At 47.9% G+C, this 24,779-nt stretch overlaps 1 protein-coding gene across 5 annotated transcripts in view; it reads left to right on the forward strand.

The window, feature by feature from the left end:
* The window catches only part of FGD5 (FYVE, RhoGEF and PH domain containing 5), a 128,235-nt gene that overhangs the window by 50,423 nt on the left and 53,033 nt on the right, over window positions 1-24,779 (forward strand). For all 5 annotated transcript variants that reach the window (XM_038565566.1, XM_038565564.1, XM_038565563.1 and 2 more), the window contains exons 3-5: window positions 6,429-6,561; window positions 22,652-22,710; window positions 22,823-22,853. In XM_038565566.1, coding sequence (XP_038421494.1) covers window positions 6,429-6,561; window positions 22,652-22,710; window positions 22,823-22,853 — 223 coding nt within the window. The remainder of the gene's footprint in view (window positions 1-6,428; window positions 6,562-22,651; window positions 22,711-22,822; window positions 22,854-24,779) is intronic.

Consider the following 24,779-nt stretch of genomic DNA (forward strand, 5'->3'; position numbering starts at 1 on the left):
CACTCCAGTGGTGAGGAGACAGACAGGCAGCTGCTTTCAGGCTGTGGGATGCATGCAGTCTGGTCTTAGGTTTCACATGCCTGGGTGTTTTGTTCTCTACCTCCATTTTGCAGGTGTGGAAACTGAGGCCTATGCTGACAGTCACGTAACCCAGATCATGCATTGGGTTCGTGGTGAATCCAGGACTCCTGGGTCTCTGACCCCCATCTTAAGCAATTTTCACTCTATCAGATTGAAGGTTCCCAGTTACAGTACAGTCTGAGATACAGTTACTGTATCTGTGAGAGTCTCAATGTCCCTTTGAGGAAGGGGGACATGGGAGGGGTCAATTCTGAGAGACAAGGAAGTCTCAGAGCAGAAGGTGCCAGCTGAGGAAGGTCTGAAGGGATCAAATGAATTGTGAAGGTGCCTGGGCGTGAGGGGGTGTGGAGAGTAGGCAGGGGGCAGGATTGAATGTCTGAGGGTTTGGAAATCCCTGGTTGTGCAGCCAGCCCTTCCCTCCATCCACTTCTAAGCTCTTCCAGCTGCTCTGCTAATTAGGGTAGTCATCCTGTCTCCTCCATCTCCAGTTTTCCATCTCCCAGAGAGCAGCCCTGAAGCCCCCTGCCCCTCCTCGCTGAGCTGGCTAACTTGAGAGAGGTCCCAGCCTGTGTCAGATGAGCCAAAGGATGTTACATCTGCAATCTGGCCTCCTTCACACATATCATTGTACCAGCAAGAATGGAGTTTGGGGCCAGAGTGCCCGCCGACAGATTCTCAATGAGGCAAGGGTTCCTTTTTTATGAGTTATTAAGCCATTTTGGCTGTGCTTAGGGTTTATGACTCCCAGCAAGTGTCACTAGGACGGGATTTAATGGGCAGAGTTAGACAGCCCTGGGCTGGGTTACAAACTGTTCGTCCCCCCACGTGGATGCACATGTCCTTTTACGACTTTAGGCTGCTGGAAAGGACTGTGCTCTTTTGGAGGGTCATTTAAGGTAATGAGCTCTGGGCAGCTTTAATTTGTGTTCCTTTTAAAACACAAGTCAACTCAGAGGGAGGATACAGCAGTGTGGAGACTAGTCTGGGGTTTTAGAACTTGGCCCTTGTGTGGGCTGGCCAGAAAGGACCTACTGAGTGCCAGGCAGTGGCCGCTTTCCCCATCGTGTTCTCATTTAATCCCACAATGAACCTATGTAGTCATCCCATCCCCACTTTGCAGATGGCAAACAGAGAGATTGGGTGACTTGCCTAAAGTCACACAGGGACTCTCCTCTGATGTGATGCCAACGTTCCAGGCCACTTGGTCTCTAAACTTACAGTCCTGACTGCCTGGCCTTTTTGCTGATTTTTCCCAGCATGTGTCATCTCCTTTGATTTACAGATTTAAAACCAACCACACACAAAAAACGAAGGCACGGAAAGGTTAAGTAACTTGCTTGAAATGATAGAGCTGGGATTCAGACCAATCAGCCTGACTTCTGAACCCACCCTCTTAACCAGTACTTTGCACTGTACTTTCTTCGAGGCCAGAGATAGTACTTTAGCCATCTTTAATCTGCCTATGTGTTAGCTCCTTCAAGTACCTGCTAATCCCTATTTGTTGAATAAGTGAGTGAGGGATGATTGGATGGGTTATAGAAGGATGGCTGGATGGGTTGGTGGACAAATGGATGCATGGATGGATGGCTAAGTGGATGGGGTGGTTGGATAGATGAATGGGTGGGTAGAGGGATGGATGCGTGAATGGGTGAGTGGATGAAAGAGTATGTAGATGGATAGATGGGTGGCTTAAAAGGCTTTCTCATATGTAATATATTGTTATACTCAAGCTATTTGAAGATAGCATCTCAGTTACGATTACAATGGGCATTTTCCACAGAACAAAGATAATGTCTATTTGCTCACTGCTGTACCACCAGTACTTATAGTTCAGAGTCTAAAACACAGAAGATTCTTAGTGGTCTTTTTTTTTTTTTTTTGAATGACTTAAAAACCAAATAGACAGGAACTGTGCAACTAAAAATACAGAGCCTCGCAGCCTTTGCAAAGGACCCATCTCAGAGATTTATGTTGACAGACTGGTGAAATGGATGGGGTATGTCATGGTTCCAAGTCTATTTACCCAAGGGAAGAAGTGGTTGCACAGGACACAAGTTATACTAGAGCCTGTTGGAGCATTTGGGTAGAAGTTGTCAAAACATTTCTCAGAACTGTTTTCTTCCCTGTATTTGAAGATCTGGTAGCAAGTATGAAGGTTCTGTAGGGGCAGCTCTGTTGATCCTTGTAGTTTTAGAATATTTTCTTTGCTTATTAAATGAATGACTTCTGTCCAAGATCAGGGCTGTTGTTACAACTTCCATTGAATCTGCAAACGCATTGAATTATACTTGCTCTTGTATATGTGAAAGCATATTTTTAAAACAGTTTATCTCCATTTGTTGTGCTCACAATCCCAAAACAGGACAGTGAAATAAACAAATTAGAAATATCATCAGAACACCCAGACTTTTGTATCTTTTGACTTCCATTCTAGATCTTTCTTGAAAGCAAAAGTCAGAGGAAGAAGTGGAATAAAAGATCATGAGCCACATTTCTAGCCAAAGCTGAGGATGGTTGTGTATGGATGGTTGGTGGGTCAGAGTTAACCATATTTATTATCTCTGTGAGGTCTGTGGGTCTCTGATGGTGAGCAGCATAATGTTAGTCAAACTGTTATAGATTGATAATTATATGAAGTCACGCACTCTAACTTCATGCGCGTTATCACTTGGGATGAGGTCATAGTGTTAGCAAATGTTAAAAATGAGTTGACTTAAAGACCACAGTAGGTAAATAGTAGAACAGCTGTATGCAGCTAAAGCTCAGCTGGTAATGAAGAGAGCTCCCATTTAGTGAGTTATTATGTGTTGGGCACGGGTTCTAAGTGTTTTACATTTTGTAACTCATTGAATCCTCCCAGCAGCTCAGTGAATTAGGCACCCCTGAGGCCTAATGAAGTTAAACACAGCCAGTACTGGGCTGAGATGGAATTTGAACGCAGGCAGTCTGACTTGAGAACGTGAGCTCCAATCTCTGCACCCTACTGCCTCTCAAATGGAAAGTAAAATAATATCACAAACAACAAAAACAAAGACCCCCTTTTCCCTGGCAAACTGAGACCCAGCTCCACACATCAGTGCACTGTGAGAACCTGATTGGGCCTCTGTTTTCACATCTCTAAAATGGGATCAAACATAGGGAGAGGCATCCTTTGAGGCAATGTGTGTTGGCCCAGATTTGCCATGTGGCCTTGAGCCAGCCCTCTCCTCCCCTAGGGGTATGGCTTCTATGTGTCTTCCCAGTGTCACCATGGCTCTGTTTTGTGGAATTCAACCATCTGCTTGGACTGAGGTAGTGTCTGTCCAGTGCTACCTCAGACTTCTCTGCAGCATCAAGGCCCAAGGGCACCCACTTTTGTACATCCCAGGTTGAACAGAGCCTTGCTCGACAGCCTAAGCTGTTGGGGCTGAATCCCATTGGCACCAGACTATCCCTGAACAATTCCAGCAAGAGGGTGACGCAATCAGATTGGGTTTTGAGGAGGTTCCCTCTGGCTGCTGGGTGGGGAACAGATTGGAGGCCAGCCAGGGTGGAGGCGGGGACTGGAAAGCAATGGTCACAAAGGTCCAGGCAAGAGATGGCTTGGACCACAGAGCTATCACACAGATGCCAGTGGAATTGGGGAAGACTTAAAGGTAAATTCAGGAGAGATATTGTGTTCAGGTAGTGGCTGGCTATCCAAGGAAATGCTGAGATTTCCAGCTTGCTGCCTGGACAATGGTGACACCCTTTACCCGTGGGAGGTTTGGCTGGGAATCCTTTCCTCCTTCACAGTGCATTTTAGGAAAGGCCTGGCACCTACCTTCTTTTCCTTGATAAGAACCATCCAAGGGCACACTCAACTGCTCTATCCCTCACCACTACTGGTTATCTTCCACAGAGCACAGATGGCTCCTGCTGGGGCCTAATGTAGCCGTTCCTCTTGATGGGGGACAAAGGCTCCACTCCCTGAGGACACACATGGGGCAAATTGATGCAAGAAGCCCTGGAGGGAAGGAAGCTAGGGCTCTAGGAGACTGGTCCATGCAGTCACTTTCCTGAAGGAGATTCTGAGCTCGCTAAAGCAAATGTGGTGTTCCCCAGTGGCCCCTGGCGGTGTGGAAAGGGACACTGAAGGAGGTATAGGGTAGTCCTAGAAGGGGAGGTGCTCACATGCCTTTTTTACTCCTCATTGGTAGAGGGCTTGCTGCAAAATCCACTGTTTGCTCTCATAGTTTGAAAGAAAAGGACAACAAAATTAATTCTGAAAAAGAAGAAAGAGGTCTGATCATAAGGGTAGCCAGTTGGATAGTAGAGTGAATTATGGCTCAGCCCTGGTCAGGACTTTGTGCATCTGCATGTAAGAGCAGAGCTATAGTCTCTGCCATATACACATTTTGTCCTCAGAAGGCCAGGCTGGAACAGACCACCATGTCCCTGATCTGTCTGACCTCATGGTCCTAATGTGGACCACCGGATACCTGTCCTGCTCTTGACTCAGCCCCTTGTTTCCTGGGCTCCAGGTGTTCTGGAGATAGGTATCCCTGGTATCTGGCCCAGATATCTGGCTCCTGCGGTGGTTGAGATTGAGAAAAAGCTTCAAGATGGCCCCTAGCTTCACTGTAGCCTACAGCTCAGTTTCTCTGATCCTAATGCTCCCTCCCTGACCGTGCTTCTCTCTTCCTGGCTCAGGGCCTGAGATAAGAGCAGTGTCCCTGCTCACTTGAGGTCTGGGCTTAGCATTGCAGCACCTCTAGCAAATAGGTGATCCCTCCTCTCCTCCAGTCCATCCATCCATCCATCCATCCATCCATCCATTCATTATTCTAGTACCCATTGTGGCATTCCCAGAGGGCAGAAATAAATATTTGATTAGAATTTAATAAGACCAGGGTGCCTGGGTGGTGCAGTTCGTTGAATATCTGGCCCTTGGTTTTGGCTCAGGTCATGATCTCAGGGCCATGAGGTTGAGTTTCACATCAGGCTCTGTGCTCAGCACGGAGTCTATTTGAGATTTCTCCCTCTGCCCCTCCTGCTTGTGCTTGTTCCCTCTCTCTCTCTCTCAAACAAATACATCTTAAAAAAAGAAAAAGAATTTAATAAGACCAAAAGCCTAGATTTTGAGTGTGAGGAGAAATTTTGTGAGTTATTGTCTAGGACCACATTGCCAATGGTAGGAGGGAGCTATTGAAGGTTTCCAAGTAGGAGAGGGACATGACTTGATCCCTCTTGCAGAGCAGTCACTCTGCTGGGTGGAGAGGAAGGCAGGAAGCAGAGCAAGGAGGAGGTTGTAATGGGATTAGGACCTCCTCTGTGGGGATAGTTTTGAAGTCAGAGAAAGGAGGGTTCTGCTCCAGGTTGGTTTGTCACAGGCCAAGCTCTTGGCTGCTTCCATGCCTTTAACATGCTGCTTCCCCTAGAGACTTCCCCATGCTGTCACAGAGCTCCTCCTCCTGCTCGCAGCCTCAGAGCAGCCCTCCCTGACCTGTCCAAACACTTCCCCCTTGTTATTCCCCATGAAAGCACTTCCTTCTTCTCCTTAACTGACCATAATTTATGATCATATATTCGTGGTTCCTTTTTTGAAACGGGGACCATATCTACTTTCTTTGCCACCGTGTTACCCTCTGCCTAGCTCTGTGCCTGGCATAAAGCAGGCAATCGATAAACATGTATTGAATAAATATATTTTATAATGAATGGCAATGCCTATATCATAGTCATAGTCACATACATATGAGATTGTTATCTCACCATTGCAAGTTTTCTAAGCATTGATTCTTACAGCATCAGCCAAGAAAATGAAATAGGAATCATTATTCCCCTAGGTGGAAACTGATTGTGTTTCCTGAGTTGTGTCTTGTCCATGATCTAGCTGATGACAAGGCAGGGACCAGGGTCTAGAATGCAAACCCCAGACCGCACTGTATCCCTTATTCAGGCCCAGAGGACATGGCCACCTTCGGAACAGACCCTGCTGCCTTACCATGCCAGTCCAGATTGTTGGACCAATCAAATTGAACATCTCTTGCCCTCATAGTCCTTATGTGTACCCTCTAGCATCACAACCTGCCTCATATCCAACCTAGAGACAAGTCTGTCTTAGCATCTGTAAAGGCATATAAGCAGCAAAGAGCATGGCATGTTCAGGAAACTACAAGGAGGCCAGGATGGCTGGAGTGGGAGCATGTAGGGAGGTTTTGGCTTGTGTCTTGCTCAGTTCTGGGTCCCCATGGAGGGCAGGCATAGTGCTTTGCACACGGAGCACTCGTTAATGGTTTGGGGCATTATTAGGGCCCCTGGTGTATTTACTTTGCCTTTGCTGGACAGGGAGCTCTAATCTTCTCTTTGCTCTGCTCTGACTTTAGCGCCTACACGGAACCCTATAAGGTCTGTCCCATCTCCGCGGCAGCCCCCAAAGAAGACTTGTCATCGGATGAAGAGCAGGGAAGCTCGGAGGAGGAAGACAGTGTTCTGAGAGACCCCAGCCTCACCCACAAGGTAGGATGGCCCACCCTGGGCAAGGGGCCAGTGGGTTGTGGGGAGTCAGAGATGTAAAGGCTGAGAAAGGATGGTGAAGGATCCACTGCATTCTCTCTTGGTGAGGAGGGAGTTGTTTGCAAATAGCTGGCCCCAAGTTGGATACAGCGACTGTCATGGCACAACTTTAAGACATATGGCAGACACAGGGACCTGCGTTGGTGATGCCAGGATGACTGCTCCTGCTGACTTCTTGGGTCTGAGGCAGTTTGGGGCTTCCCAGAGCTCTTGTGGATGAAGTGAAATAGAGCAGCATTATTTGAATCAAGACAGACCTGGTTTCTAATGACCTCAGGCTTCTGGGCCTCAGTGTCCTCATCTGTGAAGTAGGACTCATGAGGCTGAGTTAAGAGAAGCACATGAGTTTCCTTAAGTGAAGATAGTTTTGGAATGAAAGGTGGTTTCCCAAACCTATACCGCAGTGCTTTGAGGGGATGGGGCTGAGGGAAGAGCTCTTGTTTCTCTGGAGGCAGACAGTGAGTGGGGTGCCTGCTGTGGGTAGAGACCAAGTCACAGTGGCGGCCCAGACCTCTCAATGGGCATCGGGGCATGGTGGTAATTATATATGTTCGCTACAGGGTGCATGAGAGCCTGTGCTTCACTTCCATTTGCTGGCTGATTTTACTAGTCCTTTCATTCATGCTTCTTGGAGCTCGGGTTTGTCTCGTGTTTTACCTTTGCAGATATAGAAAAGTGAAGAACTTGCCCAGGACCACACAGCTGTTACTCTGTGTCATCCAGGAAACACCATGAGGTGCCAGAGGCCAGGAATTTAGACCAAGAGGGACACCCCCACTGCAGGGAGACAGGCTAGGAAGGTTGAGACCAGCTTGGCATTTCTGGCCCATCTGCTGGATCCCTCCCTTGTCTGCAGAGGAGTAGTTGGGGAGGCCAAGGAGCAGCACCTCCTCCCTGACTGGCCTCCTTCAGGCACCACGTCCGTGTCTGTCTCCCACTCTTTGTCATTCTCTCCTTCCAAGGCTGGGGTTGATGTGTCACATTGATTAAAGACTGCTTCTGTGGAAGCGCTCAGCAGAAGGGCCTAGCACTTACCAAGCTTTGTATAAATGGTCATGTCTTTCATTTTGTTTTCACACCCTTGATTTCAGTTCATTTATCTCTCTGCACAGGGTCTTCATAGTTGCCTCCCCAGGGCTGTGGGAATGTGGAAGGGGGTTTTCCCACTTGGCTCCTCCCCACTGCAATCCACGCCTCTTTCATTTCTGACAACACGTTCCAGGTCAATACCACACCCCTGTGGTGTAGCCTGGACACAGAAATTAAGTAACTTGCCCGAGGCCGCTCTGCCAGTAATTGAAGGGGTTGGACTCAAAATCAGGTCTGGTTGGCTCCAAGCCCAGGGTTGTTTGTTTGTTTTCCTCTCACAGCCCTCTCTCTTCTTCTCTCTCCAAAAGGAACTGTTGCCTCCTTGAGGGCAAAGGAGAGGAGCTTCGAGTTGGTGGTGCCAGTTAGAGATGATTGCAGCTTTTCTGCCCTGTTCTGGGCATCCCCAAGGTCACGGAGCCCGGGGGCATAAAGATAGTTGTTGTTTGGGGTTTGGTTCCCACTTGAAGCTGGGAGTTGGGTCTGGGTAGCAGGCTGGAAAGAGCTGAAGGGCTGACAGAGCAGTGGGGTGCCCCCTGTGCAACTCTCTGTACCTCAGAGTCCCACACCTAGTGATGGCTCCCCACCAGAGCCTCTGAGTTCTCTGTTAAACCTTTCTCTGGGGCCACCGGCACCTCCTCCTCCAGCTGTGTTACCACTGGCCAGTCACTTCCCATTATAGGACCTCAACTTCCCCATCTCTCAAATGAGAGCATTTATTTTTTTTTTTTTTTTTTTTTTTTTTTAATTTTTATTTATTTATGATAGTCACAGAGAGAGAGAGAGAGAGGCAGAGACACAGGCAGAGGGAGAAGCAGGCTCCATGCACCGGGAGCCTGATGTGGGATTTGATCCTGGGTCTCCAGGATCGCGCCCTGGGCCAAAGGCAGGCGCCAAACCGCTGCGCCACCCAGGGATCCCAAATGAGAGCATTTATAATCACTAGGCTGTGGGAGGGTTGAATGAGGGCACAGATGTAAAAGTGCCAGCCGCATAGTAGGGGCATAATGGCCATCTGTTGTTCTTGCCTGGGAGGCAGCGGGGGAGAGGGAGAATGGAGGGTCCTGTTTGCTCAGGACCATTGTAAAGACATGAAGTCCTAGGGCCCTGGACATTTCGTCATCCGGGTCAGCTTCCCAGCCTTGAGGTCTCCAGACCGCTGCATGGACACCCCCAGGAGCTTGTAAGAGGTGGGGGTAGCATAGGCAACAAGAGGATCAGACCCAGCTTTGACACTTGCTAGCTGAATGACCAGCAAATGGGCAATTTCTTAACCACTCTGTTCCTCTGTTACCCCTTCTGTAAAATTGGGAAAACAGTAGTGGTACCTACTTTAGTTTTGAGAGTAAATAAATCTGAGGAGATGAATACATGGCACACAGTAAAAGAACACACGAAGGTCAGAGTGGGCGGGACCGTGGGTAGGACAGGGAAGCAACCTGCTCAAGGTCCAGTAGAGTTCAGTGATGATGATAAGGTTGCAGAACTGAGGCAGCTCCTGCCTGGGACAGGGATTTCTTATGTGTCCCTGGGGCCAGAGCCACGTAGAACCAAAGGCCATCCAAAGGCAGGGTTCACAGAGGGAACAATGGTTGGAGACACTAGTATCCTGTCATTCTGAGAGCACAGAGGGAGAAGTGTGGTCTAGACTCCTCACAGCAGTTCAGTTGACCCTCGGGAGCCCAGCCCTCTCACCTACCAAATGTACTGAGCATTCGTTCCCTTCTGCCCTTGAGGCTTTCATAATGAACCATAGTGGCAATCACCTTTAAAAATCAGGTTTTCATTGCACGAGGCATGATCTACTAGATTGTCCTTGTAAAGCATGAAGTTATTACAGGTGAGGGTTAGATGACCTGAGGTACTCATTCCCAGTCGCTGTGTCCCCATGAGGCAGCTGTGGTACACAGTTTGGTGTGTATCTCTCCAGAAACTTTTCCCTGTATTGATCTACGTGTATCATTTGTTACGAGTGGGACATGGATGGTATTGTTTGTGGAGTTGTTCTTCAAGTGTGAGTCATATCAAACCATAAGAAACTTGGCATAACTTGGTTGTGTTCACTGGTATCTTAGAGAGGTTTTCACACATTGCTACATAGCATTCTAATTTTTTTTTTTTTACTGCTGTATGGTATTACAATTTATGGATTTATTGTCCTTTCTGTATTTTGCCATGCCCCTGCTGAGGAACATTTATAGTGTTTCTAATTTTTATGCTCTACCAACAGTATTGCAGTGCACTTGTTCACACATCTCCTTATGCACAACACTTTTCTCTAGGGTAGATCTCAGAAAGGGATGGGTGGGTCAGAGAGGTGTGCATTTTCAATCTTGTACATGCCACCGCAGTGACCCCCAAGAGGCCATTATGGTGCACTCCCTCCTGGCAGCCCTCAATGTAGGAGAGTTCCCAAATTGTTGGGCCTTGGTGGAGATGTGAAGGGGGATTCCTAGAGGGAGCAATCTTTCCTGGTTTCCTCTTGCTGTAGAAGTTTTGGTGGTGCAGGGAAGTGGGGAGAAGGAACATTTGCTTCACCTCATTCTTTCATCTTCCACCCTCTCAGAAAATTCTCCTTCCCCAAAAGTTAAAGACCTCTCCCCTCTGTGCTTCTATATCATCAAGGGGGGAAAAGGAGCCAGATCTCCCATGTCCAGCCCCCTCAAAGGAGCAGACCTAGGGAAAATGTGAGTGATAGTGGAATTGCTTTCCAGGGGCCCCAGGAAACATTTTAGGAGCAGACCTAGGGAAAATGTGAGTGATAGTGGAATTGCTTTCCAGGGGCCCCAGGAAACATTTTTGATGTAAAAATAAATGAAAGGTGGTGAGCTCCACTCTTCCAGATGTTTTGAGGGCCACATCAGGAGAGAGACTTGGAGCAGGCCAGGAAGCTGAGCCCAACTGTCCACTCCTCTGTCTGATTTCTCCCTCTCTTCCACTCAGAGATATTCAGGGGGTGTGGGTTGAAGGAAAGAAGGAAAAAAAAAGGAAGAGCAAGAAGGACATAAAAATAGATCCAGCTGTGACAGGAGACAAAGGCTGCCTGGCATGTCACTCCTCCCTGACAGTGAGCCCAGTTTTCAGACTGAGACTTTTCAAGCTAAATACCAGCTCCCTGGAGACCAGCCCAGGAGTTGGTGGCCTCTCTGAGCCACCTCCTCCCTTCATCTCCTCCTCCCTTGCCTGAGTCCCATTGTCACCACACTGCCCTGATGGGTCCACCCTTGAGCCCAGGCAAAAGTTTGCCCTGTCCTCTGGAACAGGCCTGTCCTGATGCCCTCCCTGGCTGCACCCACAGTCCAGCTGGCCTAGTCTGGGACTTCTTGCTGGCCTCATGCCCCCAGGCCTTGCACCTGCCACCTCCCCTCGATCATCTCCCTGAACTCTGGTTATTTCCACTAGGCCAGGCCCCCACCTGGATTAAATGCCAACACATGGTTTCTCCATGCCAGTCTTCTCAACTCATTATGCAGCCCTGACCATTGGCTCCATGGCATGTGCTCACTCCTCCCAGTCTCTAGAAGGCCCTCCTAAATCTGTAGAAGCTTCCTCAGGCTGCAGCCTGTTCTTCCCAGAAGACAATCTGATCCCCTGGCAAACATGAACTCCCTCCTCTGCATCTTCTCTCTGTATCCTCACTCAGTTTCTCCCCATCCTTCCTCTTCAGCAGAAATTTATTTACTAAGTACTTACTGAGCACCTACTATGTACCAGGCATCCTTCCAAGGGCTTAACATACAGCAGCCCACAAGACAGGCCAGGGATTGTATGGAATCTGTCCTTCTGTGACTAGTTTTTTTCACTGAGCATAATGTCCTCAAGGTGCAGCTCGTATCAGAGTTTCCCTCCTCCTTAAGACTGTACGTACATATCACATTTTGTCAGTTTATCCATCGATGGATACTTGGGTTGCTTCTACTTTCTGGCTATTGTGAATAATACTGCTATGAACATGGTGTACAGATGTCTCTCTGAGACATTGCTTCTGGTTCTTTTATGTATGTCCCCTGAAGCAGAGTCACTAAATCATAGGATAATTCTATTTTTAATTTTTTGAGGAACCGCCATACTTTTTCCACAGCATCTGCCTCATCCTACATTCCCACCAGCAGTGTGGGAGGGCTCCAGTTTCTTAGAGAAGGCCTTTATGTGACAGGGAGGAAACCTCTCAGCAGGGAGTTGAATGGTGTGAGCCAACAAGAACTGGGAGGGTCTAGGGACAGAGAAGTCTGGACAGAGGACAGCAGCACCAAGGTGGGAAGGCGAAGAATGAGCCTCAAGAGCCAGACCAGGTCTGTAGACTGGAGTACAGGAGAGGGAGATGGGCCGCAGAGGTTCATTAGGACCTCCCTCACCCCACAGACATAGTCATGTCTTCCCCACTCCCCCACCTCCCTGACTGCCATCATCGCCCTGATCTCCATAAGCCAGGGTCTCCATGCTGTCCACCTCACACCCTGGGCTCTAGTGTTATTTTGCCTGAGGAGCTCCCTCTTCCCTTGGTTTTTACTGGCTACCTTCTGTCCTGGTTCTCTCCCTACTTCTGTGACTGTCCAACTCTATGCTTCTACATGAGGTGTCTATTTCCCAAGGCCTGAGCTCCTTCATCCTCATCTCTCATCCTGTGTTCTGCTCAGGCAGGCCATTCCAGGCCAGCGGCCAGCCCTACTCAGGTGACCTCCAGAGCTGACCTCCTGGTCTGACCCCTCTCTGCAGCCCCACACTCCAGCCTCCAGATAACCTTTTGGTCCCTTCTTGGAAGCCCCACAGATACTGTTGCCCTGCCACCCTGCCCTTATTTGCATTTTGCTTTCTATAGCTTCAGTTACCTGTGATCAACTTGATCTAAAGCAAGTGATCGGGATCCCTGGGTGGCGCAGCGGTTTAGCGCCTGCCTTTGGCCCAGGGTGCGATCCTGGAGTCCTGGGATCGAATCCCACGTCGGGCTCCCGGTGCATGGAGCCTGCTTCTCCCTCTGCCTGTGTCTCTGCCTTTCTCTCTCTCTCTCTCTCTCTGTGTGTGTGTGTGTGTGACTATCATAAATAAATAAAAATTAAAAAAAAATAAAGCAAGTGATCCTCCTTCTGACATATATTCAGAAGGCCAGTAGTTGCCGAACACCATGTCACAGCGCCCACATTGTTTATGTCACTTCATGTCATCATGTAGTAGGCGTTTTATCATCTCATTGTCCTAACAAGTACAACCAGAGTGTGTACAGTACTATAAGGTATTTTTAGGGAGACCACATTCACATAACTTATATTGCAATATATTATTGTAATTGTTCTGTTTTATTACTAGTTATTAGTGATCTCTTACTGTGCCCACTTTTTAAATTAAACTTTATCATAGGTATGTATGTCTAGAAATAAAGCATACTTTAAACAGGCGTACCCTGTTTGTTACACTCCACTTCATTATACTTCACAGATACTGCATTCTTAACAAATTGAAGGTTTGTGACAACCCTGCATCGAGCAAGTCTTTTGGCACCATTTTTCCAGCAGCGTTTATTCACTTTATGTCTCTGTCACATTTTGATAATTCTCACAGTGTTTCGAACTTTTCATCATTATTGTACTGATTATGATGATCTGTAATCAGTGATTACAACTCAACATTTTGTAGCAAAGTATTTTTAATTATGGTATGTACATGTCTTTTAGAGTAATGCTACTCACACTTAATAGAATACGGTATAATATAAACATAACTTCTATGCACTGGGAAACCAAAAACTGTATTTGACTCGCTTTACTGTGGTATTTGCTTTATTATAATGGTCTGAAAAGACCCACAGTATCTCCAAGGTATGCACATGTGAGGCTTGGCGAACTATCTGTGGTTTTAGGCATCCACTGGGAGTCTTGAGATATATCCCCCAATACTAGGAGGGTTTACTGTGCCTCCAACTCAGCATATCCCAAGCTGAACTCTGCATCTTCCCCATCATGTCAGCCTGCTTCTCTTCTTGTATCTGCCATTTTGGGTGTTGGCACTAGATTCTAAAGATTTGAAATCCGGGCAGCCCAGCTGGCTCAACGCTTTAGTGCTGCCTTCAGCCCAGGGCCTGATCCTGGAGACCTGGGATCGAGTCCCATGTCGGGCTCCGTGCGTAGAGCCTGCTTCTCCCTCTGCCTGTGTCTCTGCCTCTCTCTCTCTCTGTGTCTCTCATGAATAAATAAATAAAATCTTTTTAAAAAATAATTTAAAAATAAAGATTTGAAATCTCTGGCATTTCATCTTCTATTACCATGTGTTAACCGTAGATCAAAAAACTCAACAAACTCCAAGGCCTTTGGCCAGGCATCCTGAAGGATTCAAAAACAAGTTTCATCTGTTCTTCAGACCTGAGCTCAGGGTCTTTGCACTTGCAGTTGCCTCCACCTGAAGCTCTCCTCCCATCCTCTGTAGAGCCGGCTAAGGGTTCTTCTACATCCTCAGAGAGGTCTCCCCTGCTCATTCTGCAGTGCTCAGTTACAGCATTCCTGTCTACTTCCTTCCTCATACTTATCTCAAGCTGTGATTATGTCTTTCTTTTTCTGCTTTACTTACATGCCCTTTGCCTTTCCCTGTAAGAATAGCTCCAAGAGGGCAGGACCACCTTCTTTATTTGTAAAGACTTTTTTTTTTTGTCTTTTTAAAAAAAATTTTTATTTATTTATTCATGAGAGACACAGAGAGCGAGAGAGGCAGAGACACAGGCAGAGGGAGAAACAGGCTCCACGCATGGAGCCTGAAGCCGGACTCCATCCTGGGACTGCGGGATCATGCCTGAGCCAAAGGCAGATGCTCAACCACTGAGCCACCCAGGCATCCCTATAAAGATTTTATTTATTTGTGTATTTGAGAAAAAGAAAGCTCATGAGTGTCAGGGCAGGGGCAGGGAGGGACAGAGACAGAGGGAGAAGCAGGCTTCCTGCTGAGCAGGGATCCCAATGCAGGGCTCAATCCCAGGACCCCGAGGTCATGACCTGAGCCAAAGGCAGAGCTTAACTGACTGAGCCACCCAGGTGCCCCCAGGACCACACTTCTGTTCACATTTGTGTTCTTATTGCCTGGCACATAAAATAGTGCTCAGTAAATATCCCTGAAAAAAAAAAAACTAATAAATAAATGAATACATTAGACTCAGTTCCTGCAGTCAAGTAAGGAAAACAAACTTAGATGCGTGACAGTTTAGTAAAATGAAAACACTTGTTTGGTCCTATATAATTCACTTTGCACAGTGAAGAGGCTGAGCTGGGAGCCAACCCAGCTTCTTACCAGCTCCCCAGTAACCATGTAGAAGCTGTGACAGTTCAGCAGAGTAACACAGGAGACGTTTCAAAGCAGTGTGAGTAGAGGGAGGATGAGAGATACAGTCACTCAGAGGTCCTAAAGCAGTCAGGGCACCTGCATGTCCTACACCCCTTATTCAGAGTCCTGGTGGAGCCAACAGGTTGGGTGTGGAGACAGTTAGGATGCCCCGACCCTAAGAGAACTTCTTCTGTGGCTAATTTTCCTCTCTGCTATGTCTACATGTACCCCTGGCCCCAGCATGGGATTGGGGCCACCATCACACTCATCCTCCCTTTCTCCTTCCTGGCTCCATGGCAGCTACTCTGTATACCTAGTGTGCAGCCCTGCCGTCCAGAGTTGGACATGTAGGCCTGCAGCACCCCAGGCACTCCCCAGACTCACCGCATTAGGATCTGCCGATTCTCTAGATCCCCTGCAGTATATGTCTGTTCACTGAAGTTTGAGCTCTGGCCTGTGTACGTCAGCCAGCCAGTCTATATGAAGCCCTCACAGGACCCTCTGCCCTTGGAGGTGCCAGGAAAAAAAATCCACTGGGGTGCCCAATCATGGGGCACTCACAGCCAAGGTGGGAAATGACAAAGCTGCTGACATGATAGTCTCTAAACCTTACCTTTGTGTTTTATGTTCTTTTCGGAATGTTTTATCTCATTTATAAACAGTGGCTGTCTGTGAGATAGAACAGTTGTGGGGCAGCCCCTTTGTCCTCAGCTGTGTGAGTTAAGCTCCAAACAGTGTAAGTGGCCCAAGTCTTAAGAGTCAGGGCAATCAGGGAGGCTTCCAGGAGGAAGTGAGGCCTTAGTTCTTCACAAAGGGGAATAGGATGTGGTTAAGTGGAAAGGAGAAGGAGAGTACATAGGAGGCACAAACAGCATGGAATCCAGCCAGTGACTGGCTTCTTGAGGTCATGGCTGGTCCTTTCTTGACAAATGAGATGGTGAGGACAGGAAGACTATATGAGCCATGTACTAGCAATGTACTGGCCTTTCAAACTGAGAACTTGCCAATCGCAGTTATGACCACTCTCTTAGGATTCTAGAAGCTGAGAGAGCTGACAGGAGCATTTTGATGTCACTTTGTTTTGTTTTGTTTTTCATTGTGGTAAGAACACTTCACATGAAATCTACCCTCTTAATGTCCATTGACAGTTGAATGGGTAAACAAAGTGGGCTCTGTTCATACAATGGAATATTATTCAGCCTTGAAAAGGAAGGAAATCCCGCTACATGATACAGCATGGATGAACCTGGGGGATATTGTGCTAAGTGAAGTAAGCCAGTTGCAGAGGGACAAATGCTGCATGATTCCATTTCCATGAGGAATCTAGAACAGTTGAAGCAGAGAGTGGAATGATGGTTGCCAGGGGCTGAGGGAGAGGGAAATTGAGAGTTGCTATTCAATGGGTATAGTGTCCCAGTATGCAAGGGATTGCTGTGTCTTACAGGAAGGAAAACTAAAGCTCATAGAGAAGCCATTGCTTGCTGGAGATTATTCAGCAGATTTGAGGCAAAGTCTGGAGTAAAAATCAGGTTTCCTGGTCTCTCACTCAGGGCCTTCCCAGATAACATGCTATTTATATGATTGTATTACAAACTGCATCCAGAACCAAAGATTCCTTCCAAAACTAAAAGTTTTTTAAAGCATCTAGGCTAAACCCAGACTCACACTAGCCTGACTTCAGGAACTAGAACTAGACAGGTGTCAACATGAACTAGAGGCAGCCACTTGGTCCTGGGGGAGTCGGGGGACTTCTGTTTGGTCCCACCTTCTCCCTGCCCTCCTCCTGGCAGGTGTTGCATCTCTTTCACCATCCTTATCCCTTCTCTGCCTCCTGCGGGAGCACAGGTGATGGCTGGAATAGAAATGTACCATGTCTCCCTGAGCTCCTGTCTCTGAATTTCCCAGTGGTTACTGAAAGCTGCACTGGAAATCCTGACCTGAATTCCAAGGGGAAGGACGTTGTCTGTGACAGTGGTCCCTGGAGGAACTTCAGAGACTGTGCTTTCCAGGAATCTGGTGCCACCTGCGAGTCCTGAGCACTCTCCCTTCTCCAGATGTGACCTGAGAACTCTCCAGAGAGCCCCCTCCCTGGGACCCTCACAGGATTTCCTGAGGGCTTGAAACAGCCAAAGAAGGCAGCCCCTCCTCTGTCCAGATGAATTTTTCTTTCAGTGGCATGTGTGGCTGAGGAGGTTGGCAAAGATGGAGCACCAGGATGCCTACCTTGGTGCCCTGCCCTCACGCAGGTTTAATATGTGACTTAGAGACACTTTTGGAGATTGCAGGGAAGTTTTGGCACAGGGACTGGCGGGAGCCAGAGATGGGGAAAAACAAGGTGTAAAATTGAGTTCCATGGGGCATGGAGGGATGCAGGAGTGGTGTCTGGAAACGGTCTCTATGCTGAGTCACAGGCAAAGGGTAGGACTTATCTGTGCCTCAGTTTCCTCATCTGTAAAATGGAGGTAATAAGAATAGTACCTTGCTCATGGGTTTTTGAGAGGATTTAGTGAGAATACATGGAAAAAGCTTAGAGCCATTCTTAGCATATACTAAGTGTTCAATGAATGCTAGCTGTTCTATTATTAAGTAGGTATTATTATTACCACCACTGTGTTACAGATGGGGCTCAGAGAAGAGAAATCACTTGTTCAAGGGCATAAGTGTAGGAAGGGGTGGAGGCCAGGATTTGAACTCAAGTCTTGTGACCATAGACTCTCAGCACCATGCTGGATCATAAGTCTTTCTGCAAGTGCCAGGGAGCCACAGGAGCCACTCAGGGCCACAAGTGACAGCAGAAGGCAGCTTCCATGACTGAGAATGGATTGGAGTAGGTGAGAGACTGGAGCTCCTGAGAGCTAAGAGACAAGTTCAGTTGAGGGTGGAGGGATGCTAGGAGCTCCAAGATAAGGACCAGACAGCTCATCGCTTCCGAGGACTGAGTGTGGAGAGGGCCCAGGCGAGGCGGAGTGTTTATACCTGTGGACCAAAGTCATCTGAGAAGGAGGTGTCAAGGAGCTAAGAGGCCAAGGGTCCTGGTGTGGAGAGTGGAGTGCCCCAGTAACCAAGGATAGGGAGAACTGAGCCAGGACATGGGGCTTAGCCAGGGACTGACAAAGACAAGTGTGGAAAGAAAGAGGTGGCTGTTTAAAGGCAAGTATGAACCCAGGAGGCCTGTAAGCAGAGAAGGTGGTGAGCAACTAGGAGCTTTGGGGATAGTTTCTTCCTCTTCTGCAAAGTAGGACCTTGTGGAGAAGGACCATGTGGCTCCTGGGCCTCCTTGGGGCCATTTTGAGGGCTTCTCACAGTAGTAATAATTACTGTGACTGTTAAACAGTGATACTGATGCCTCCCTCCTCTGGCTCTTCACCGAGAAGAGCTTTTCCACCTACAGTCTTGTATGAGCCTTGCAACAGCCTCTAAAACAGCCGTTCTCAAAACCTTTTGGTCTCACACCTCTCTCCTCCTAAGACTGATTGAGGACCCCAAAAAGTTTTTGTTTCTATGAGTTTTATCAGTAAGCATTTACATGAAAAAGTAACACTGAGAAAAATTTTAAACATCTTTTAATTCAATTAAAATTAACAATTATAGGTCCAATTGATGTTAACATAAATGGCCTTTTTTATGAAGAATAACTTTTCAAAAATACTTAGTGAGGGGTGTGACATTGGTTTCCATTTTTGCAAATTTTCATATGTCTAGCTTCCTAGAAGACAGCTGGCTTCTCCCAGCTGCCTCTGTGCTCAGTCTGTTGGAATTGTTTGAGCCAGCTTCACAGATTAGTCAGAAAAGGGAGATAGAACCCCAGAGGTTCTCAGGCCACACTTGGAGAACTCTTCTAGAAGGAAGCTAAGCACTCACATTTAGTAGCTGGAGGAGGGCAGCCCTGGTGGCCCAGCGGTTTAGCGCTGCCTTCAGCCCAGGGTCTGATCCTGGAGACCCGGGATCGAGTCCCACATCGGGCTCCCTGCATGGAGTCTGCTTCTCCCTCTGCCTGTGTCTCTGCCCCCCCACCCCCCGTGTGTCTCTGATGAATAAATAAATAAAATCTTTAAAAATAATAATAATAATAGCTGGAGAAACAGGCATGGAGACAGAGGACTAGGACTCCTAGCTCTTCCTTTGACTGCTACCAGGAGGGCAGCCTGAAGGACTAGCCCTCCCAACCTGGTCCCAGAATAGCCAGGGTTGACCGGCTGGTTTGCCTGAGGCCTGTGGAGGAAGTGCAGGACTAGGCGGCCCTGGGGAACAGGGAAGATAAGCTGCTTTGGCCTTGGGCAGAAGGGCCAGCAGCAGCCTGATATAACACCCACAGCGTCAGCCTGAGAAATGTGATAGTGCAGGCCCTGGCGCCCCCAGCCCCCACACTCCTGGGAGGAACCCTGTTCCCAGAAGTCTGTCCCTGGACACTGCCGTCAACCTCAGAGTTCATTTCCTGGTTAAACAAACATCTATATTAAATGGCCCGGTTGGGCAACGCCCAGTAGCAGCTTCTGAGGAGAGACTCAGGCACATGGCCTGCCAGGCCCCCTTCTTGTCCGGCTGATGAAGACACATCCATCATCAGCAGAGTCACTAAAGCAGGACAGCCCCGTGTGTTCCACCCAGAGTCTGCCTGTCTGGCAGGAGGGGTTGGGAAGGACGTGCAGAGTGGCCCGTGCCCAGCCCCACCAGAAGTCTGCCCCTCACAGCTTTGAGATTGTAACAATGATAATGGTGACAACTCTGAAAGTTGGGTGAGCCTGACCATGCCCATCCATCATCTCATCGTCTGGTCCTTGCAGGGTGGGAGTGCTGACCCCGTCTTCTGGATGAGGACGCAGAGGCATCAGAGAGGGGCTTACCCTCAGCCAGATAGCCACTTATGGCCTGGCTAGGATGTGAGTCTGGGCATCCTGAATTCTAGCATAGCTCTTTCCTGTGTACCATGGTAGGCACTGCTCTGAGGGTCGGAGACCAGAGAGAACTGAATCAGGATTATCCTGGGTCCTTCTGGAGTGCCAGACTCCTGCTACCACCTTTCCAGAACAGGTGAAGAATAGGTGTTTCCCAATTTGAAAAACCCTGCCATCCATAATGAGCAGAGATGCCATCTACCAAGTGCTTACTTTGTGCCAGACACACTGCTGGGTGAAGTGCTTAGTTGTTGAAGCTAGACTACCCGGTTTTGAATTTGAGCTCTGCCACTTACTAGCAGTGGCAAAGGACTTACTTGGGGCAAAGGATAGGACTTATCTGTGCCTCAGTTTACTCATCTGTAAAATGGAGATAATAAAAATAGTACCTTGCTTATAGGTTGTTGGGAGGATTCAGTGAGATTACATGTGAAAAGCTTAGAGCTGTTCTTAGCACATACTAAGTGTTCAATGAATGCTAGCTGTTCTGTTATTAAGTAGGTATCATCATCATCATCATCATCACCACTGTGTTACAGATGGGGCTCAAAGAAGAGAAATCACTTGTTCAAGGGCATAGGAGTAGGAAGGAGTGCAACATGGGATTTGAACCCAAGACTTGTGACCCCAGAGCACAGGCTCAGCATCATGGTGGATAACAAGTGAGAATTGAATCACAGGCCCCTGGAAGATAGGAGATCATCTTGTCTTCATTTTATTGGAGAAGAACTTGAGCTGGGGATCTCCTGACCCCTGTCCTTTACAAAGTCATTCTATTGATGGAAGCATAACCAAAGGGTTTCTTAGCTGTTAAGGCCTGTCCTGGCAGCATATATTTTCCATTGCGAGGGTTTTGTTTACAAAGCCTTTTGCAAAAAAAAAAAAAAAAAAACAAAGCCTTTTGCATGTGGGACTCTGCAGGAGCCCCTGCTTGGAAGGAGTGAGCTACTCTTGTCCACAGAGCCCCACACTAGCCCTGCAGAGGCAGAAGGCAGACAGTGAGTCATGATTCGGCGCCTGTGGGAGGGCGGGAGGCCAGGTGAGGCTGGAGGCCTCCGCAGGCCTCACTATTTCCCCTGCTGCTCCATGGATGCTGTGACAGCCCGCCAAGAGGCAGCAGTGAGATACAGGAGGGAGAATGATTGAGGGCCCAAGTTCTGCCCTATTTGGGTGGCCCTGGCAAGAGCAAAATCTCCAAAAACACTGTGTTTCTTAGTCAAGAAACTATGAGGGTTGAAGCAGCCAGAGAAGGGAACTCATTTATTGAATGCCTACTGTGTGCCGGGCACAGTATCTCATTTCAATTATTTATTCAGATGTTGATTGAACATCTGTGTGCAAGGATAGCATCAGGTAGTGTGGCTGCTGTAAAGAAGAGCACAGCAAGATGAAAGGTTATACCAAGTGGCTCTCACCCAGGGGTAAGATTGTGCCCCCACCTGCACTGCAGAGGACGTTCGGGAATGTCTAGAGACATTTTTGTTTTCACAACCTAGAGTGGGGTCTTTTTTTTTTTTTTTTTGAAACCCCATGGGTTGGGGTCTTGACCATAACACTGTATAGTTGCTCTCCCAATAGTTAGTGAGTTTCTGGTCATTAGAGTAGATCATTCACTTGACCACTGTCTCCTAGAGTTTAATAACACACAGGTTCAGGATAGAAGGGAATTTAGAGGTTACTTTATTCACACATGGGGAAACTGAGGCCCAACCTCAGAAAGTGGCTTGTGCACATAATACCAAAAGGCAGTGGTGGAGCTGGAACCAGAAGCCAGGTGTCCCATCTGAGTGCCCTCTGCTCCACCGATAGCCACCCCACCCCTAGCCTTACCTGCGCTTTCCTGTCATCAACTATCTATTCTTTCAGGCTACCCCACAGTGTCTTTGCTCTTCTGGGTCCCAGCCAGCAGCTGTGTCTGATATCTGGCAGGTTCAGGGCCACAGAGGAAGGGCCTGCTAATGGCAAAAGGACCAGCCAGGCATCTGCCTCAGCCCCCCCCACCCATCCTTCCTGTTTATAGACATCATCTCAGTTATTCCCAAATCTTACAGGTACAGAAGTTGGGCCTTAGATGATTTAAATGGCTCACCTTCTGAGGTCAGCCAGGATAGTTAGTGCTTCCCAAGTGGAACAAACACTTATTCTTTCTTTCATTCACTCATTTAGTTCTTTCAGTCAACAAAAGCAAGCCTATTATATGTGAGGCACTGGCCATGCAGGGGTGAAGTTTATGGTTCCTGCCCTCCAGGAGAGACATAATTGGCATCCCGAGAATAGGATGCCCCAGAAAGGATACTTGAACCAGCTGGTTCAGGGAGGGGATCCAAAAGGGCTCCTTGGAGGAGGTGATAGATACCATGGTAAGTCTTGAAGGATAACTGAGAAATAGCCAGGCAGAGAAGGAGAAAAGGACACCAAGGGGACAGAACATGCAAAAAGAGCTCCCTGTGCGCCAAGAACCACAGGTTATTCACGGTTGCTAGGCCTGTTGATGGAGGCCAAGATCACACAGTCGTGATTGTGGCCACATATTGAGCACTTACTATGTTTTGGGCAGTGTGCTGAGCATTAGCTCAACAACCTTCTGAGTTAGATGGTCTCAATATCCACACTGGCAGAAAAGGAAGCCATGAGGTTGAAGATTTCACAACTTGGAGTTCCTTCTGTAAACCTGATACTGTTGGAGGTGGGGTCTCCCTTCCCCTCTCTGAATTGGTGTTGTCCCTCCTGATCACTCTTCCCTCTTGCAGATGGAAGGACAGTCCAGAGCCCACGTCATCGCACAGGAACTGCTGTCTTCGGAGAAAGCGTGAGTTCCCAAGCAGCTGCCTGTGGCCTTGAGCTTGTTCACAGAACATCGTCCCTCCCTGGCTTAAACAGGATGGCAATTAATGCAAACTCAACCCTCTTTCCCTCTGCAGATATGTGGAGATGCTCCAGCACTTACATCTGGTGAGTTAATCATTTCCATTCTCCAAAACTAATTGCCCTTTTTCAAGGCTGTGATAGAAGAGACAGAAAAGCAGTGAGGAGACAGGTGATTTCGATGAACAGAGGCTTGGCAGCAGACAGATGTCCAGCAAGGCTTTTCGTGGACATCTGTCTCTTGATTCTTGTGCTTCAGGGGATGAATAACACCATGCTCTCCATGGCTATGTCTCCCTGCCCATGTGTATGGGGGGGGATGTGCTGAGGTTTCTGAAAGGGTGTTTGCAGTTTCCTTAGCTCTCTTGCTAAGAAAAGCAGGAGGAGGATAGTTTTTGTTCTGGGTCATTGCTCTGTGTGTGAGTTTAGGTGTGTGTGTGTATGTATGTGTGTGGGTGCATGAGTGTGTGTGTGTGTATGTGTGTACATGTGATGTATGTTTAGGTCTGTATGGAGGAGATATGTTAGCACAATGACAGAGCAGCTTGAGTATAGAGAGGCTTTCTTAGTCATCCTAACACTGGGGCAATGACACCTGAGCCAGTGGAGAGGAGATCCTCTGGACTTTCAGAGGAAAGGAGGCCAGACCTGAGGACTTCCTGGGTATCAGGCACTGCCACCCTTTACAACCCACAAAACTGCCTGGAAGGTCTTCTCTGCAGTTAGATCAGTTCAGTTCAACAAACATTTTTGAGCACTTACTATGACAAGAGCTGGAAAATAGAAAGTCAAATCAGACAGGCTCTTTCCCAGGAGCTCCCTGGCCAGTGAAGGACACAGATTAGAAAATGAGTAATCATCTGGAATACAGGGGAAGGGACTGACAACCTGGGGAAATCTAGACAGGCTTCCCTGAGGTGGTGACTTTTGGGATGAGTCATAAAGAGGGGTGAGGGAAGAGGGTACAGCAGAGATGTCGGAAGTGAGGGAACATTGAGAGCATCTGTTCCTTGAGATCTCTAAGCTATTTCCAGTCCCCTAGTAGTTTAGCATCTGATTGCACACTGTTGGGCATTGCTCACCATGTCTATCCAAGAACATCAGAGTTGGGAATGTCTACCCTGGACATTTTGTCTGTGGTGATATGGAAGCCCCAAGAGGGTGACTAAGCCAGGTGAACACCTTATATTCCCAGTGCACTGTCATGTATTAACGCTACATCTCCCAACTGCCTTTGGAGTTCTTTGTGGGAAAAACCTCTCTGGATGCAACAGAGCACCCAGCACCAAGCCCGGCCTCTTGCTGAGTCCAGCTGAGGTTCTTGTCAGTGACATCACCCTAGTGTCACATTGCTGTGTGAGCAAGGGCACTCAGGTCCCCAGAAGCAAGACAGAGCACTACTCTGGTCTCTGCACCCAGCCCCTCATTTTTGCACTTTAGAATGAAAGCTTTATGTGCATTATGAAACCCAAACGCCCTCTGGTATGAAATATACCACCCTCTTACACCTAAAAGATCTCTTTAGGAAGGGCAGGAAGAGTCACTTCCATTTTTAGTTCTCTCTCCCTTGCCTCTGAGCTGGCAGCATGACAGAGAGGCTGGGCTTTTTGTTTTATGACTTTGTTAAGAGGGTTTTAACTGGGAAACTTCCATCTGTGTTTGCACTGCTTCCTGCCAGTTGGAAAGATGCTGAAACCGCTGGTAATCCATAATAATATCCTGAGGAGAAAAAAAAAAAGAGCCCATAAAACTCACAACTCATAAGCTAGTTTCGGGAAATTGTGGTCCAGAGCTACATTTATGACGGTCAGTGTGTATGGGGACAGAAGTGGCAGGAGACCCCCAATTTGACTCCCAAGTCCTAGCCAGGGACATGAGTCTTAAGGAGACCTGTAAACTTTGAGACATTCTCCACCACTCCCAATCTGGATCTATTCCTGATTGCAAAAAGTGGCAGGTTCTCTCTCAGAATTCCTTCTTATAGATTTGATGCTATTGAAATTCCAAGACTGC

Source organism: Canis lupus, chromosome 20 (assembly GCF_011100685.1).
Source record: "Canis lupus familiaris isolate Mischka breed German Shepherd chromosome 20, alternate assembly UU_Cfam_GSD_1.0, whole genome shotgun sequence".
NCBI lineage: Eukaryota > Metazoa > Chordata > Mammalia > Carnivora > Canidae > Canis > Canis lupus.